The sequence below is a fragment of the Bos grunniens genome, chromosome 26 (assembly GCF_055505025.1).
Source record: "Bos grunniens cultivar Pamir isolate PY7600 chromosome 26, Bosgru_T2T1.0, whole genome shotgun sequence".
Taxonomy (NCBI): Eukaryota; Metazoa; Chordata; class Mammalia; order Artiodactyla; family Bovidae; genus Bos; species Bos grunniens.
The window spans coordinates 50,667,348-50,684,864 of record NC_141190.1 but is presented as its reverse complement, the minus strand read 5'-3'; the positions used below and the strand labels follow the sequence as shown (position 1 = coordinate 50,684,864).

Genomic DNA, 17,517 nt, shown 5'->3' with positions numbered 1-17,517 from the left:
GGGGGGCAGGGGCAGCACCTTGAAAACAGCCGGGACCAGAACGCTCCAGGTTGGAGCAGCTCACGGGCCCCCCTTGCCCAGAGTGGGGAGCCCACCTGGGGCCCTGGGGCACTGGGGAGCCCAGGTCTGGAGGCAGGCAGCGCCGCAAGACGCCAGGTGGTGGTGCCAACCCCCAGAGGTTCTGGGCGGAGACCTGGTGATGTCAGAGGCAGGAACCGGGTGGGGAGGCCGGGGTTGTGTGGAAAGACGTATTCTGTGTGTGTGTTTGTGCACACCTCAGGTGCATTTTGAGGCCCTAAGGGACAGCGTGCCTGTTTCCTCAGTCAGTGGCCGGCCTGCGGGTGTGGCCTGGCCCCCTGACTGCCTTGTCTGTCCTTGGGGAAGGGGACGCTGGTGCAGTGAACGCTGGTCTCAGTGCAGCCCAAGGAGTCCAGTGCTGAGGCCTCAGTGACCAAACCAACCTGAGCAGAGGGACCACTGGGCGGACCTTCCTGGGGCTGCCCAGTCCAGCACGGTGCCCGAGAGGCCCAGGTTCAAAGTGGGGCTGAGGCTGGGCATGGAGGTCAGGGCACCCCAGAGGGGCTGGCCGCTTGAGGGGGGGCAGCCTGCCCTTCCTGGTGCTCTTAGGGTGGAGAGTGTCCCACGCCTGGGGGACAGACCTGGCAGGATTTTTATGAGCAAGGCTGAAGCCAGGAGGCCAGCCCAGCAGCTCCATCTTCTGGAAGGTTCTGGGGGCAGCGCCATCCGTGGGTCTGGATCAGAACCCCAGCCTGCTCTGCCTTAAGGGGGCAGCACAAGCTCCCCACACGCCATACTGCCCCAAGCCCTGCTGGGCAGCTTGAGCCCACCAACTAGAACATGGGTAGGGGTCCTCCCAGCGCCCCTCTCCTTCTGGGTGTCTGGCTCTCTGTGACCTACAGGCCTGTGGGAGGCAGAGCCCCTGCCCACAGCTCAGACCCAGCCAGCCCTGCAGTTGTCTGGTGGTCCAGCCTCCCAGCCGTCTAGAGGCAGGACCAGAGTGCTGCAGGATGTTCTCGAGGATGCCACACACGAACCCCTGGGGGATGGTGTAGGGGCAGAGAAGTCAGGGCTCTCTACACGCCAGTGGCTTCCAGTCCAGATGCCTTTAATCAACCTGGTTCCATGGGATTGGGGCCGCTGGGCAGCGGGTGGCATGCAGGTTCCTGACTACAGTGCCCTTGGCACACAGGACGGCGTCTCTAATCAACTACTGGGGACACACGTCGTAGGAGAAGGAAGCACTCAGCTCCGGGCCCCTGGGGCCCCTGGAGCAGGAAGGGCTCTACGGACGGCGTCGGGGTCTGGTCCCTGGGAAGTCTGAGAAGTGCAGCGGCCCGCACGGCATCCCCGTGGGCCCCTGAAGTCACAGCAGCTCGGGCGGGGCCGGGACGGCAGCGGAGTCGGGGACGAGGGCACCATGCCCTCCGCCTTCCGTCCTGGGCGTCTCCAGAGGTCGCCTTATGAGGCCCCCGGGCTCGGGGCCCCTGAGCTGCCCCCACCACCATGCCCAGCCCCTCTGCCTGCCCTGGCAGTGAAACCTCACCCGTTCAGCCTCTCCTGCGGGGGCTCCCTGTAACGGGCTGTGGGACCCCAAGGGGAGAGGTGCTGGGGAGGAGAAGGGAAGGCCAAGCACCTTTCAGAGTGGGCTCAAGGAAGGGAGGGAACAAGGAGGGGGCCGGCCGCCCGCGGCAGCTCCTAGGACAGCGACGTGATGTGGGAACGGCCGCCAGGGGGCGCCATGATCTTCTGGGCCGTGCGCCGCGCGATGTGGTCGTCGGCCTGCGAGCCTGCGGGAGGGCGGGGCGGAGGCCGCGCTGGGGGGCAGGCAGACCCGCCCGCCACACCCCAGGGGCCAGGGCTGCAGACCCTACGCTCCCCGACGGCCTGGCGCCTCCCCCGGGCAGGTGCTCCCCCACCGAGGCCTCAGACGAGCAGGCTGGTGAGGCCAGGTGTGCCGGTGGCCAGAGCCCACAGGTCAAGGCCGGCCGTCCGGGAAGCCTGTGCGGAGGGGCACAGGCCAGGCCAACCCCAGCGTCCCTCCTCCGGCCAGGCCAACCCCAGCGTCCCTCCTCCGGGTCTCCCCCTGCACGGGCCCGGGATGAGAGAGGGCTGGCCCCAGCCTTCAGGACGAGGCTGGATCCCCGAGGCCGGCAGGGACTGGACGTCAGGGGCTGGGTTGGCCCCCAGTCGGGCAGGGAGGGCTGGCTCTCTCTCTAGGGAGAGCCTGGCTCAGCGCCTCCCTGCAAATCCACACCCCACAGCCCAGACCCTGAAAGCAGAGGCTCGAGCTGGCGGCTACAGGTGAACCCCTGAGACCCCCAGCCCCCTTCCTTGTGCACCTCCCGTGAGATGCCAGGGCTGGGGGCTGGGCACGGTCCTCGGGGCCCAGGCACCGAGACCGAGCACCCCAAGCTCCACTCACCGGACAGGCTGAACCCCGACTGGTGCAGGTTGCGGAAGGGGGGCACGGAGATCTTCCCGGGGCAGGACGCACGGGCCTGGGACCCAGCCCCCGGCTTGGTGGGTGCCGTCACCTCATGGACCGGCCCATCGTAGAGGCCTCGGGGCACACCATGGATCTCCGCCAGCTGGGGGCCGAAGGGCTGGGTGTGAGGGGCACTGAGCCGGCCCCAAGCTCGAGGGCAGGGCCCCCCACCCCCAGGGGTGTCCACCCGTGCGTGTGGATGCGCACCCCCCTCCCCCGAGGTGGGCGGCATGCCCAGGGCAGGTCTGGGGGAGTGGGGGTGCAGGCAGCTTGAGACAGGAGCGCCGGCAGGTCAGGGTGGCTCCGCTCCTGCCCTGGGGAGGAGCCAGTGCCAGTCCCAGCCCTGCCCGGGGGCTGTCGCTCCAAATACAGGTTCAGACGATGTCATCCTAGACAAGTGGGAACGGGGCTGCGATAAAGCCAACCTGCGTGTAGTGACCACGCGTGTGTGTGCAGCTGGGCCTGTGAGCACACGTGTGCACGCGTGAACCGCCTGTAGTGTGTGCAGGCCGCTGGCCAAGCCCTGGCGACGAATGAGGGCTCAGGGACACTGTTTGAGCATCCCGCTCTCCTTCCTGAATTCACTAAATGCTGGGTGACCTCTGCTAGGCTTGGTGGCTGTGTCCCCGGGGGCGGCCACTCAGGGTTTCCTTGGCCTCACACCTGCAGTCTCTGCAGTGACGTGGGCGGCCTGGTCACGAACGCAGGCGAAGAACCGCCTGGACTGGTGAGGCCGCTGTGCCTTTCTGACAGCAGGGCGGCCAGGGGCAGGCTGACCATGAGCAGGCCTGAGGGCTCCGCCCGCCCACCCGCCCGGCTCAGGCTCACCCGGTTTCGGGCCTTTATCCTCTTGTAGACGAAGTCAGGGAAGGTCTTGCGTGGGATGAAGCGGCCGGTCCCGGGGGTGACGCACAGGGCCCCGTCCTCCAGCACAACCCGGCCCTGACTGATGACCACGCTGGGGGCTCCTCGGCACTCCAAGCCCTCAAAGATGTTGTACTCCACGTTCTGGGGGGACAGCAGCCCTCTGAGCCCTCAGGAGGCCTTAGCACTGCTCAGAGTCTGGAGCCAGGGCCCCGGTGGGAAGCGTCCACTCAGCCTGGGTTGGGCTTTCGAGGGGCAGCTGTGCCTGCACCCCTGGCCCCTCGGACACATCTCCCGGGCACACACAGTGGGTGAGCTCTGCCCCAAGACAGGGTCCCCCGCCCCCGCTGGCCCTGCCCATCCCAGGATGTCCAGGATGGCTGCAGGTACCCCCCAGACCCCAAGCTGGCCCCCATGTGGGACCGGCTTCTCTCACCAGGCTGTGGCTCTTGGCAGAGATGATTCTTGTGGCCCGGGGATTCCATATGACCAAGTCAGCATCGGAGCCCACGGCCACCCGCCCCTTCCTTGGGTAAAAGTTGAAGATTTTGGCTGCGTTCGTACTGGTCACGGCAACAAACTCATTCTCGTCCATCTGCCCTGAGGCCTGAGAAGCCAGAAGGCGGGGTCAGGGGCGCCCCTCCCCAGCAGCATGCAGGGTCTGGTCTCCGGGCTCCCGTGTGCACGCGCCACCCTCCAGGCTGAGGGCAGCGTGCCTCAGTGAGGCCTGCAGGTCTGGTCCTCCCTGGGCACTGAGCCCATCTCCACGCTCACTTTGTGGGCAAGTGAATGCTGATGTTTCCACAATGACATCTGTCCCCAGAGGATGTGACTGGCCCCCGGCGATGGCCAGGAGCCTGGGGTCAGGGCCTCGGCCAGGGGGAGGGCTCAGGGCCAGGGCTGGGGGCGCGGGGGCGGAGGCCCCAGGTGAGATAGACGTCTGGGGGAACCTCGGTCCTCCTGGGGAGACGCTGCAGAGTGTAGGGACCCCCTGTGCTCAGGGCCGGTGTATCAGGACCAGGGCGGGGCCTGGCTACGTGGAGTCTCCTCTGGGGGACTAGAGCAGAATGTCTGGGGACCCCAGGGTGACTGGGCTGGGGGGGCAGCCGGGAGCCCGCCCGCCCTGAGCTCCGCTCCACGCGGGGACTTTGCTCGTCCAGGGGCTTCCCTTTGTGGTCCCGCCAGCTCCTCCACGAGGAGGGGTCCCATGGCCCTTCATCTCACCCACCACACACTTCTCCCAGACCACGGACATGCGCTCCTCCACGCCGTTGGTACCCTCGGGGATGAGCGTGAAGTTGTCCCTGCCGACGGCCTTCTGAGCGGTGGTGAAGGTGCAGTGGGCGCTGCCAGTCACCTGGAGGTCCCCGCTGCAGAGAGCCGGGGTCACAGGGGCCCAGGGGGCCCGTCCTCCCCGAGCACCCCCACCCCACGCCTGGCCACGGGGTGGAGTTGTGCCCGCAGGGTGCGGCCAGGAGGTGGGCGCAGGCTCCCTGGACGGGGGGCCCAGGGACTCCTGCCTGGACAGCAGGGTGGGGGAGAGCCCCGCAGCTGGGGGGCGCAGGGCCAGGGGCTCCCTACCTGGACAGCAGGGCGGTGAGGTGGTCCGCGGTGCTGGGATCTGGGCTGATGGGGGGTGACGTGACGAAGGCGGCGGCCTTGGCCCAGTTCTTGCTCCAGTAGTGCGAGCCGTCCGCGCCCAGGCCGGCGGTGATGGGCTCCCCGAACACCACCACCCCTGTGGCAAGGCGTGAGCGGCACCGCGGCCGCAGGACCATCCCCCACCCCCGCCACGGGCTGGGCCAGGCCTCCCACCATGCTGCCCTTCAATTTCCCGACTGCGAGGACTGCTCCCTGACCCGGGGCACCGGGCCTGCCCGGGGCTCCTGCGGGGCCGCTCTGCCCCCGCCTCGCTCTGCCGGGGCACAGACACACCGGCTGCCCCGCCCGCCACGGACCTGCCTCCTCCACGGCCCGGCGTCCAGCCAGACGGCACCTGGCCCCAGACCCACGCCCGCCCCCACCCGGGAGGTGTCCAGGGAGCAGCAGCTCGGCCCGGGGGTCAGCTGGGCGGGGCTCTTCACACAACCTGAGGGTGCAGGCTTACACACCACACCGCACACACCATATACACAGACACACACACACACATCATATCAGCACCACACACACACACACACACACCATACACACACACATACACATCATGTAAGCACACACACACAGACACACACCATACGCACAGACACACACCATACACACAGACACACACCATACACACACACAGACACATCACGTAAGCACACACACACACACACACACCATACACACACACACACACACACCACACACACACAGACACATATCACGTAAACACACACACATACTATACACACACAGAGACACATCACGTAAGCACACACACCACACACACACACACACCATACACACACAGACACATCACGTAAGCACACACACACACACCATACACACACACACACATACACCATACACACACAGACACACATCACATAAGCACACACACCACACACAAACACACACACACAGAGACACATCACGTAAGCACACACACAGAGACACACACCATACACACACAGTATGGCTCTGACACGCACTTCTATGCACACAGGGCCCTTAGCCCCACGTGTGATTCAAGACCCCTGTCAGGTCCCACTGCTGTCTGGACAAGAGGGAGTCTCAGGCCGCCCCCATAGGCTACACCCGCAACCCTGACAGGAGAGGCCCCTGAGGAGGCCGGCAGGCTCGCTGCGTCTCCATGGGGCCGCCCTGTGCTGCTCCCAGTGGCTGTGGACGGGAGCGACCCCCAAGCCCCTCCCTGCTCCAGCCAGCACCCACCTCGCCGCTTGGCCCGGGCGATCACATCGGCCGCGGCCTTGCTCATGACCTTGGTGACATATAGGGGGCAGCTGGCCTGCCTGGCGATGGTGACGGCGCGGTACACGGCCTCGGCCTCCACCTGCAGACGGGCTGCTCAGGCCATGCAAGAGCTGGGGCTCCTGACCGCAGTGAGCCCGCAATGCCCCGGCCACCCACAGATGCTGGGCCCAGAGGGGCACCTGGGGGTTGAGACCCCAGCCTGGGGCTCCTGACTGCAGTGAGCCCACGATACCCTGGCCACCCATAGATGCTAGGCTCAGAGGGGCACCCGGGAGCCAGGACCCCAGCCTAGGGCTCCAGCCCAGAATCTGCGCTGGCCCGCACCACCCCAGAGTAGACCACCTGCCCTCTGAGCCTTGCGTGCAGGCCTCAGCGCAGCCCACGGGCAGGGGGCCAGGAGCCCTGACTCACCCCCAGGCGAGGACAGTGGGGTCACAGTCCTGCCCGAATGGGGCCCAGCCCGTCCCCGATGAAGGCCCATTGGGGTGCCCCACAGGCTCACACCTACCTCCTCGGGGTGGCTGAGCACGTGGCCCTCGGGGCCGGTGACACCGAGTTCCAGCAGCCGCTTCTGCTCCTAAACACACACCTCATTTCAGCCTGGGAGTAAGTAGCGCGGCCCCGGAGGGCCTTGCAGGGTGCGGTCCACAGCCCAGGACGCCTGACCCTGAGACCCCCGAATCACCCACCCCGAGAACTTGGGGGGAGTAGAGGGGTCGCGCTCTGAAGGGGTGACTCCGGCTCCCCGAATCACGGATGAGGGAGCCCCAGGGCTGCAGAAGGCCGGATGCGCCTGGGGTCACAGGCCTCCTCAGTGAGAAAGAAGGTCAAGGCCCCCCAGCCTCGCCTACTACTGCTTCCCCAGCAGGTGTGTGCACGGGGTGTGCAGGCACGGGGGCGTTCACAGCCTGGGTGCGCATGCATGGGGCGGGATTGGGGGCTCTGCACAGCCAGGAGTGGGGCTGTCTCAGGCTGGTTCACCCCAAGGTCTGAGCACAGCACCCGCTGGTGTGGACGAACTCGAGGTGGAGAACCGGGGAGGAGCCAACCAGAACAAGCCCCTCCCCCAGCACACACCTCCCACCCTCCTCCCGGCCCAGCCACCCCGCCCTGGAGACACACGAAGCAGGCACTGCCCGGAACCCCACACGCCCCTCCCGAGTGTCCCCGGCTCCTGGTGAGCTTGGGAACCGGAGAGGCCAGTGGGTCCCAGAAAGCTTCTCTGCGGGTCTGGAACGTCGCGGGGTGGGGGGGTGCTGTGTGTGTGACACCCCCCAGACCCCCAGGCGGCTGGGAAGCTCCTCCGTGCCCCCTTCCACTGCCCGGACCCTGTGGGCACTGAGGCTGGTGGGCAAACAGTGGGGGCAGAGGCCTGGGCTTGCGGGGAAGGTGGGACGTGGGCAGAAGGGCCAGGGCCTCCCCAGGCAGCAGCCTCGATGGAGGACTGGGCCACAAACCCCACAGGCGTGCCCGTGGGCAGAAGGAACAGCTCTGTAGGGCCCAGTCCTGGGCCAGAGGGCACGGGAACCCGCCTCTGCGTCCCCTCCCACCCCAGGAAGTAACACCTCAGTTTTGGAGAATTTAAGGTCAGACGTGTGAGGATGAGGGAAGACCTGCTGTGGCCAAGAGCCCGCAGGCTCCCAGCAACCCCCCTGCCTGACCTTCGCCCTGAGCTAGCTATCACCCGGGCCAGGTTCCAGGTCCCCCACCCCGGGTTTGTGGCTCTGCGCTCGCACGGCCAAGGGCAGGGTCACCCCACCAGCCCCACCTCGTCCACGATGTCCCCATTCTCCGCGTGCACTTGGGCCACGGCCCCCAGGTCCCGGATGACACTGAAGATCTCATAAATCTGGGGAGACGCAGGCGGACCGCATGGGGGCGAGGCCCCGCCCCCAGCACCCGCAGAGCCCGCCCCCAAACTCAGGACCTCGTGGGGGCGAGGCCCCGCCCCCAGCACCCGCAGAGCCTGTCCCCAAACTCAGGACCACGTGGAGCTGAGGCCCCGACCCCCAGCGCCCGCGGAGCCTGCCCGCCCACCCCCCGACCCCTACCTGGCCGTCTGTGCACTGGTGTCTGTCTTTGTACGCCATGAAGACCAGGAAGGAGTTCACACCTGGGGGGAAGCAGGAGAGGTCAGGTGCCAGGTGAGGGTAGCCTCTCCCAAGGGCCTCACCAGCTGGCCTGGCGGACCTTGGGCATCAGCCCCACATACTCCAGACCAGCCCAGACTGCGGCAGAGACATCCAAGCCCATCCAGCTCCTTGAATCTGAGGTGAGGAACCAACTGTTCCCTAGCAACAAAGCAGGTGAGAACCCACACACCCTTCACTAATGCACCCCACACCCACTATCACTACCCCCCCACGGCCCCTAACAACCCAGCCCATCACTAACCCCCCACGGCCCCTCACACCCACCCTCAGCCATCACCAACCCCCCAGTGCCCCTAACACCCCACCTGCACCCCATCACTCACCCCCATGGCCCCTAACACCCCTCCACCCCATCACTAACCCCCACTGCCCATAACACCCCGCCCCATCCATCACTCACCCCCACGGCCCCTAACATCCCACCCCACCCCATCACTCACCTCCCACCGGCCCTAACACCCCTCCACCCCATCACTAACCCCCACTGCCCCTAACACCTCACCCTTATCCATCACTCACCCCCCATTGCCCCTAACACCCCCCCACCCCATCACTAACCTCCACTGCCCCTAACCCCCTGCCCCATCACTCCTCCTCACTAATGGCCCCCCATCACTGCCCCCTGCCCCAGCAGCTTGGGGGTGGGTGATGGCTGCAGGTTCCGGGTTTGCACCTCTGCTTTGAGCCGCCAGGCTGCAGGCCCCCAGGCCAGGCAGGGAAGGACCCAGGAGGCAGAGCTGCTGCCTGGTTGAGGCCCCCGCCTGCCCCCGGGTGAGGGCTCCTAAGTGCCAAAGGTCACAGGCCTGAGGTCCATCACTCTGGAGGGAACCTCCCTACCTCCGTCAGGTGTGTGGTGGAGCAGGCGCACCGCTTCCTGGGCTGAGAGACCAGTAGCCTCCCGGCCTGGCCCGGACTCCGATGCCAGCACCACCATCCCAGGTCCCATCCCTGCTGGCCCCTCTGACCCTGCCCTTCCACTCCCGGCTGTGAGCTGAAACCACACTCAAAGCTGATCACCAGAGGTCAGTTACAACATCCACCTGACTTTCCTTCAAATCCACTATAAACTTTGATGTGGTTTTAGCTTCAGGACTTTTGATTTAAAAAAATATTTAAGCCTGTTTATAAACTGCCCTGTTTCTGTTGAGGCAGCAGGAGAGGACTGTGGGTTTTAAGGCATCTCCTTCTAGAGGATCTTCAGGGCTAAGAAGGCTTATCATGCTTTCCTTCCCCCAGGCCCAAGACACGAGGGGACTGTGGTGACAGCTGTGACTCTGTCTTCTTGTGAAGAGAACAGCCCCGAGATGTGACTCCCAGGTGCGGGCACAGCTGACCTCTCAGCCCAGCAGACCTTCAAATGGCTCTTGTCCAACTTACCCCACACCCAGCCGCCTGCCCTGGAGTCGGATGGATGCAGCGTCCACCTGACCCCAGAAGCGCAGGCCCCGCAGCCGCCCCTCCACCTGGCTAGCCTGCTGCTCACCTTTGTCCCTGACCAGGGCCTCCAGCTCCTCTCTGGTGCTCTCGTGCCAGCGGGGGATGTCCACGTGCAGGGAGTAGTCACAGCAGGCCCCGCCGTCCGCTCGCTCCCGCCACTGCTCGTAGGCCGCCAGCAGGCTCACCCCTGCCTCGGGGAACACATGGTCCACTGCGGAGACAGCGTGCTCAGCTAAGTCCCCCACTCTGGCCACCAGAACCGCCTGGGTCTCCAAGGGAGAGTGGCTTCACGCTCCCAGGAGACCAGGAGGCACGTTTGAGAAAAGCAGAGGAGAGACTTCGAGCCTTATGTGGGGCTGGGGCTGCTGGGACCTGTCCATCCATCCTGCCCCTTGTCCCCAGCCTCTCCCTGAGCAGAGAGGAGGACCTCGCTCCCCAGCAGACTCACCCTAAAGAGCCTGGCTGAATGAGGTGCGCCTGGCAGGCGGGGGTGGGGTGGGGTGCTGTCCACAGTGCTGAACCTGCGAGCCGGCCCACAGCGGCACGACGGGCTGGCTTCCCTTGTGCCTCCCCGACCACGCACACCATGGAGGGTCCCCTCCCACCCTGGAGAACCAGGGTGAGCACATGGACACTGCACCGTCCCTCTGGCCCCGCCGGCAACCCCGCGGCCACGGCCCACACCCCACTCACAACCTCTGCCAGGAGCAAGAAGAGAGCTGGGCGGGGTGGCCGGTGGGAAGGCACGCCCACCCGGGGTTACAGGTAGACGTTGTGCCTCCCCGCACACCCCTCATGTGGGCCCCTCCGCCTCCCACGGCTCCGTCGCACACCCAGGACGCTGTCCTGCGGGCGCTCATGGCTGCAGTCCTGTGGAGGCCAGCCCATGCCTGCAGCACCTCCATCCTCACAGCCCATTGGACACCTCAGCACCAGTGGGAGACGCAGCCAGGAGGGCGTCCCACTCGGCCCGGGCCCCCCATGACCAGCAGGACCAAGGGCCTGAAAGAAGAGCGCTCCCTCATCAGACCGGGGGGGCAGACCACTGTTGGGTTTGGCCACTGCGTAGCTCAGTAAGCCACACCAGGCTGGGGCCTGTGAAGTCGGTCCGAGCACCCGGAGCAGCCCTTCCTGGAGGCAGTGGCAGCGCACACCATGTGCCCACGTGTGCCTGGCAACCACGGGCCCCCTCTCACTCCACCCTCCCACCCCCTGCCTCTTGCCCAAATGTGCAGGGAATCATGATGTTTAACCACGGGCTGCCTGAGGTCACCGCCAGGCCGTGGTGCAGCCAGGGTTGGACCAGGTCCAGCCTGAGCGGAGGCGCCTGCCCTTGGCGCTGTGGGGCTGACGGGTCTCAGGGAAGGAGAGGGGCTAAATGCTGGCTTCCTGTCCGGGCTCCTGAGCTGACCACGGGCAAGTTCACAGTGGGAAGTGAACCCTTCACAAGCTGTGAACTGGGCTTCTCTGCCACGCACGGCGCTTAGGCACATCAGAACAGTGCTTGTGCCTGGTATGGGGACTCTGGGGGTTGTTGATCGGATAACAGTATTTTTATCATCCTTTCTCTAAAACACCGCCTCCACCGTCTTTAGCTCTTCCGGACATGAGTTTCTGCAAACCAAGCCTCAGAGGAGGTGAGGCTCAGGAGCAAATGTGTCTGACATTTCAGGCAACGCAACCCCTGAACTTGTCCAAGGCACTCGAGTTTTCCAAACCAGGACCTTGGCCAGCTGCTGGCTTCCCGGGAAATAATCAACTATGGGCACATTCCATGGAAACCCCAGGAGCGCTCCAGTGCTGGCCAAGGCAGCACACTCAGGCTGAGGAACTGGGCTGGGCCATTCAGCACTTCAGCCACTCAGCATTTCTCAGAGTGAGTGCAGTAAAGAGGAACCATGGCTGATTCATGTTGAGGTTAGACAGAAAACAGCAAAATTCTGTAAAGCAATTATCCTTCAAAAAAAATTATATTAAAAAAAAAGAGAGAAACAGCCCAAGAAAACTCCACCAGGGAAAGCGCTTGCTGCAATATGCAAGCCCGCCAGAGGCCCAGAGTTAGGACAGACCCCCCGCCCCAACGGACGACACTCACATATCATGGTTGTGCCCCCCGCCAGGGCGGCCTTGGTCCCCTGGCAGAAGTCGTCGGCGGGGGTCATGCCCAGGACGGGCATCAGCAGCCGCGTGTGGACGTCGACTCCGCCTGGCAGGACCAGCAGGCCGTGGGCATCGATGGTTCTGATGCCCCCAGGGACAATGAGGTTTTCTCCAATTTGCCTGAAAGCAACAGAGACCCCACTGGTTAGGAAGAGCCCTGAGCGAATGTGAATGGGGCCCTTGGCAAGGCTGCGGAGCTGGGACGCCTGCCCTTGGGCTCCTGTCCTGGAGGCGAAGGGCAATACAGCCAAGGCCTAACTGGACCCGCCCCCGACATTGCTGGGGGACAAGCCAGCCCCAGGGGCTCAGGACAGCCAGCATGGAGGATCATGACCCTGAGCTGGTCACTGAGGTGTCCACTCGCAGCCTTGCTGACCAGAGGTTGGAGCTGCCTGACAGACACGAGCAGAGAAACGAAAAGGTGTGGTCAATAAGCATTTTTAAGCACCTACTGTGAGCCCACAGGTACTGAAGCTGTGATAACAGAGAAGTAGGAAGCCTCGTCCTGCTTTCCAAGGGCTCGCTGAAGGTGCGGGAGGGGCTGGAGTTGTTTCCAGGGAACGAGATTGTGGGAAAAACCCTCACGCGGACCTTGCCCAGAAGCAAGCTTCCAGGCAACGGGTGACCGCGAAGAGGCAGCAACTCACTTTATCAGGCCGTCCTCCACATACAGGTCAGCGTGAAAGGACTGGTCATCATTCACGATCTTCCCCCCTCTGATCAGGAGGCGGTCACTCTGTCCGAAACAGATAAATAAACGGGGGCACGTTTGCTCCAAACCGAGTGACCCATCAGTACACTGAGCACCAGCTTCCCTCTGAAGTCACGATGGAACACACGTCTGTATGTGTCCTTTGGACACGGTCTATGCGTGTGGGACCAGCACAGAGCCTGCAGGGTTGGCCACCCCACCCCGCGGCGGTGGCCCTCGGAGGCGGCTGCCCACAGGCCCTGCACGTGACCCACACCCACAGTCAGGCAGTCTGGCCTCACCGAAGACACGGGGCGAACGGCCAGCCAGCTTCCCGCGTCACCACGGCAAAGCCATGTCAGTGCGCGTAGCCGTGCGTTTGACCACGGGCACGCCGTCAGGTGCATTGCCAAATTTCTAAAGCCCATGCTGAGGGGGAGGTGGGCCATGTCTCGCTTGGCCCTGTGGGCCTGGAAGGCCGGCCCTCCCTGCAGGCCCCACCTGCAGAGGCGGCTCCAGCTGACAGCCAGGCCAAGCTCCTTCCAGAATCTCTGTGGCCTGTGACGGTGCCTGGAGGCGGGGGTTAGAGCAGGCCCCGGCAGGCAGGGCCCTCCCGCGGGATGGCCGCATCCCAGTGCGGGAAGACAGATGTCACACATGCAGCCGTCACAGGAGGTGACGCTCGTAAGCGCACAGAGGGACATTTCGGGGCTCCCACAGAGACCAAGAAGGGCCTCTATGAGGAGCTGACGTGGCCGTGACTCAGGCCCGGGCCAGGGAGCAGCCCGAGCAAAGGCCCGGGGCAGAGAAGAGCCTGGCTGATACAGGATAGGGGGTGGAAAGCTGGGGTGGGACGTGCTGGGCCTGGGGGCTCAGTGGGCCACCAATGGCCCCTCAAGCTGTGTCTAAGTGCCTGCAGAGAGATCACAGTGGCCTGGGTAGAAAGAGGCCCTCATGTTCAAGGACAGACACAGGTCATGGTTGCAGTGGTGTCCGTGTGTCTGGATGAGATGCGGGGGCCCCCTGGCTGGGATTATGGGGTGGATGAGAGATGGACTCCAGAGAGGCTGAGAGTCGGGGGGCAGGAGCTGATGACGGAGAGGCTATGGGGGTGCAAGCCAGGAAGACACTGGGGTGCTCGTGGCTCTGGTGCCGCCTGGACGTTGCCCCAAGGAGGTGAACAGTGTCAGGGAGTGTGGCTGTTAGGGGCACGTCGCGGCACGGAGCTGGGCCGCGATCAGTCCACTTCTGATGGTTGGGATGGAGGGGAGATGGGGGGCCGGTCACAGGCTGTGCAGGGTGTGGGGTGACGGCCGGGCCTCAGTGGAGCAAAATGGCGAGAAACACAGAAAGGGTGGTGGCTGAGAGCAGGTTGGCGGGTGAGAACCCAGCCCTGTGGCACGTTCTCCCACAACCTTGAGCCTCACACTTCCCAGGGCTCGGATAGCCAGAACCACAGCTCTTTCACGGGGCTCTGGCCCTGGCCTGGGGCTCCTGGGTGCCCACCCAGAGGCTGGGCTGGGACTCCAGCTGGGAGCTCTGGTTCTAAACCCAGCGTCAGCCTGAAGCCAGAACGGAAGTGTGCAGGGCACTTAGCAGCTCTCTCAGAGGCTGCTGAGGGGATAAATAATTCATGGCTTATGAGCCAGAGCACATCACTCTATTCTTATTAACATCTAGCAGTTTGGGATGGATTCTCAGATTTCTATTGACTCAAAGTAGAACCTCCACCCCACAGTCGACAGAAGGGTGGCTAACGAGCCACAGGCCAGACGGGACCCCCAGCTTGTGCAATCTGCCCAGCCCTGCACCAAGGATGGTGTGCATCTCACGTTGGCTGAAAGACATAAGAAGACTATATTGAGACTCATAAAATTATATGAAATTCACATTTCAACGCCCACAGCTCAACTTTACTGGAACTGCCGCACCCATTCGTTCCCGAGTCACCTAGATGGTTCTCCTACTGGGCTGGGTGGCCACGCCAGAGGCAGTGTGGGCCTCGAAGCTGAGAATACCTACTGGGTGCCCTGCCACCAGCTCCGGTCTACGCCATGGACTGGCCCCAGCTGCCGGGGCCTCTCCTTGCTGGGTCCTCAGGGACTCACTGCCCAGCCCCCTGAGGACCAGGCCTGGCCCTAACCGGTCATATCACAAGGACTCACCTCACCCAGCTCCCGAGCCAGTGTCAGAGCCTGGCTGCCTCCTCCTGCAGGGTCCCCACTCCACTCAAACACGCCCAAGAAGAGGAAGGGGAAGGCTTTGGGCAGGAAGACGGTGGTCTGAGTCCCCATTCAACCCCCAGTTTTCAGACTTGGGCACCTTCCCAGGTTTGGAGCCAAGAGGGGAATGCAGCAGCCCTCAGGACCGGGGTGACAGTCTCCTGACCTGGCCATCTGGCCTCTGACCCACCCAGAGGTGGGGCCACCCTCCCCACCCTGTCAGGCCCTGGTGGGCTTCCTGCATCAGGTCAGAATCTGGGCCAGTCCTGAGGCAGGACCCCCTCCTTCCCTGAGTGTCTCAGGATGTGAACTGGCAACCCCACGGCCCTCCCCTGAAGCCAAGAGCAGAGCTGGGGCTCAGTCCGCGGGCTCCCAGGGGCAGGCCGCCCCCGGGCCTCCAGGCACCTCCCTCCGTCTCGCCCTCCCCCTCTTCCTACCCACTCTGGGCTCCCGCCGCCTGGAGGGAGCGGCTTTGTTTCCTGGCAGCCCTGGGTGGACAGTCGGACTTCCCCCACCTAGGGCGTGTGGTGTTAGAGGGTCTTCTCCAGGGAGCCGAGCTGCCTGGGTGCCCGCTCGGTGACGAGGGAGCACTCTCCCCACCACCCCCCGGGGCGGGGGTCTCCAAACTCCAGCTCCAAAGAGGGCTCCGGGCGGCCAGGGGCTCCGGGGCTCCCGGGGCTGGGGCTGAGCGCCGGCCTCAGATGCTTTGTCTGGGACAAAGAGCTCCCGGTGCGGCGGGGGCGGCACAGGGGCGGCCGAGGGGCGGGCTGCGCGGGAATGGCATCTCTGCACCCGAGGCCGGCGGCTGGACCAGCCTTGTCAACAAAGGGCCGCGCTGCCCGCCAACTCCGAGCGGAGCTTAGAGAGAGGCCCCGCGGGGTAGGGGGGAGGCGCATCTGCGCTTTAGGAAGCGGGTCTCCCCGCCCCCACCCACCCCCAGGCTCGAGCCCTCCCCGGGCGCAGAGGGGGTCTCAGGGGAGCCGGCTCCCTGAGGGTGTCCAGCGCGGCGCTCGCGGGCCCCCCCCCCCCGGCTGCGCGGGAAGGAGCTGGGCAGGAGGGGGCAGCGCCGGGACAGGGCGCAAGGTGAGGTGGGGGGCGGGGGGGCCTGGGCGCCGAGGGAAGGGGACCCGGCGCGCGGCCGGGAAGGTCCTCCTGGGGGCCCAGAGGCCAGGCCCCGCCCGGCGCAAGGGGCGGCAGGCGCGGGGCTGGCGGGAGCGGGGAGCGGACAGCGGGGCTCACCGTGATCCGGGGGATGCTTTTCTTGCCCTGGAAGGACATTCTGCTCTTCCCGCCGGCGCCAACGTCTCGGTTGGCTCGGGCGGGGCGTGGCGGGCCTGGGGGTCCCCGGCGGGGGATGCACCAGCTAGGCCTCGCGGGGGAGCCCACGGAGCCCGGGTGTGTACGTGTGGGCGGCGGGCGTCCAAGTGCGAGCGCGCCGGGCCGCTCAGCTCGGTTGCCGGCCCCGCCCCCGGCCCCGCCCCCGGCCCGCAGCTGCTCCCGGGTTCTCAAGCCCCGCCCCGGCCCGGCCCGGCTCCGAGAGGCTGCCGTCAACTCCGGCTAGGCCAGCCCCGGCGGAGTCGGCACGCGAACTCTTGCAGGCGGAGTGGGATGGGGGTGGGGGTGGAAAGACGGTTGCCACTGGTCCTGGCCAGTGTGTGGGCAAAGTTCCCCGCCATCCCCCCGCCCAGGATGGACAGGGAGAGGGGTCCGGTAATGACCTGCCAGGCCCCGCTTCGACCCTGGCCAGCCGGAGGCCCGCCACCAGCTCCCTGATGACCCAGGGCACCCAAGGCCACCGAGTCTAGTCTCAAGTCCAGGCTGAGGATCTCAGGGAGCTGGACTCCGTCCTGAAAGATGTTTCAGGCCAAAGGTCGGCTCCTTCGAGGATTTGCCAGGGCAGGGCTGGGAGCGCCAGACCCTGGGGCCGGACAGTGGAGACACCTCCCTGTGAGACTGTCCAGGGCCAGCCCCGCAAGCCTTGAGGACAGGAGAGGGGCTGCAGGGACACAGAGGGGACAGAAAGAGACCAGGAGACACAGAGAAAGAGCTGTGCGAGCCCAGGACAAACAGAGCAGGAAAGCCCAGGCCTCGGGGGGTGCGGGCTGGGGAGGGGGCGGAGGATGGGGAGGTCCAGGCTTAGGCTTGGCCCGTCGTGGGGAAGAGGCCCTGCGGCCAGCGGTCGCGTCCCCGGGGAGGGGTTGGAGGCTCTCCGAAGAGGATGGGCCCCTGGATGGCTCCCGGGGCGGCCTCTGGAGTGGATGCGCTGCGCCTCAGGGGCAGAGCCCGCGTCCCCCGTTCACCAGCCCCGCCGCCCGCAGCCCCCGCACCGCGGCCACTACCTGCTGTGGGCCGTGGGCCTGGGCCGCGCTGGGCCCCTCTGGGAGACTCGCCGCGGCCCCCAGGCCGTCTCCACCTGGCTCGCTGGGACTCCCCGGGTAGCCGCTTGGCCCGCTGTAGGGCCCTCCGCCTCTCGGATCCCGGTGGCCGCCTCCCAGCTCGTCCAGCGACAGGGTCTTGTTCTCAAAGGCGTCCTCCACGCAGCGGAAGACTCCGCCGAGCTTGGGG

General features: G+C 65.5%; 1 protein-coding gene across 1 annotated transcript; it reads right to left on the bottom strand.

Annotated features, from left to right (window-relative positions):
* Positions 1–1,109: 1,109 nt before the first annotated feature.
* On the bottom strand, positions 1,110–16,416 carry DPYSL4 (dihydropyrimidinase like 4). The gene is made up of 14 exons (XM_086378224.1): positions 16,192–16,416; positions 12,687–12,775; positions 11,975–12,159; positions 9,926–10,090; positions 8,341–8,402; positions 8,058–8,138; positions 6,798–6,866; positions 6,248–6,368; positions 4,952–5,108; positions 4,599–4,740; positions 3,807–3,977; positions 3,335–3,514; positions 2,444–2,609; positions 1,110–1,808 (listed from the first exon to the last, which is right to left on the bottom strand). Exons 1-14 carry the CDS (start codon positions 16,228–16,230, stop codon positions 1,717–1,719), a joined length of 1,719 nt encoding a protein of 572 aa, XP_086234350.1. The 5' UTR covers positions 16,231–16,416; the 3' UTR covers positions 1,110–1,716.
* Between the last annotated feature and the right edge of the window lie 1,101 nt (positions 16,417–17,517).

Coding starts and splice junctions, on each gene's coding strand:
- DPYSL4 (XM_086378224.1), bottom strand. CDS start 16,230: ATGTCCTTCCAGGGCAAGAAAAGCATCCCCCGGATCACG. Junction 8,403..9,925: donor GGCCCTGGTCAGGGACAAAG/GTGAGCAGCAGG, acceptor GCTTCCCCCCAG/GTGTGAACTCCTTCCTGGTC. Junction 6,867..8,057: donor ATGGGGACATCGTGGACGAG/GTGGGGCTGGTG, acceptor GTGTGTGTTTAG/GAGCAGAAGCGGCTGCTGGA.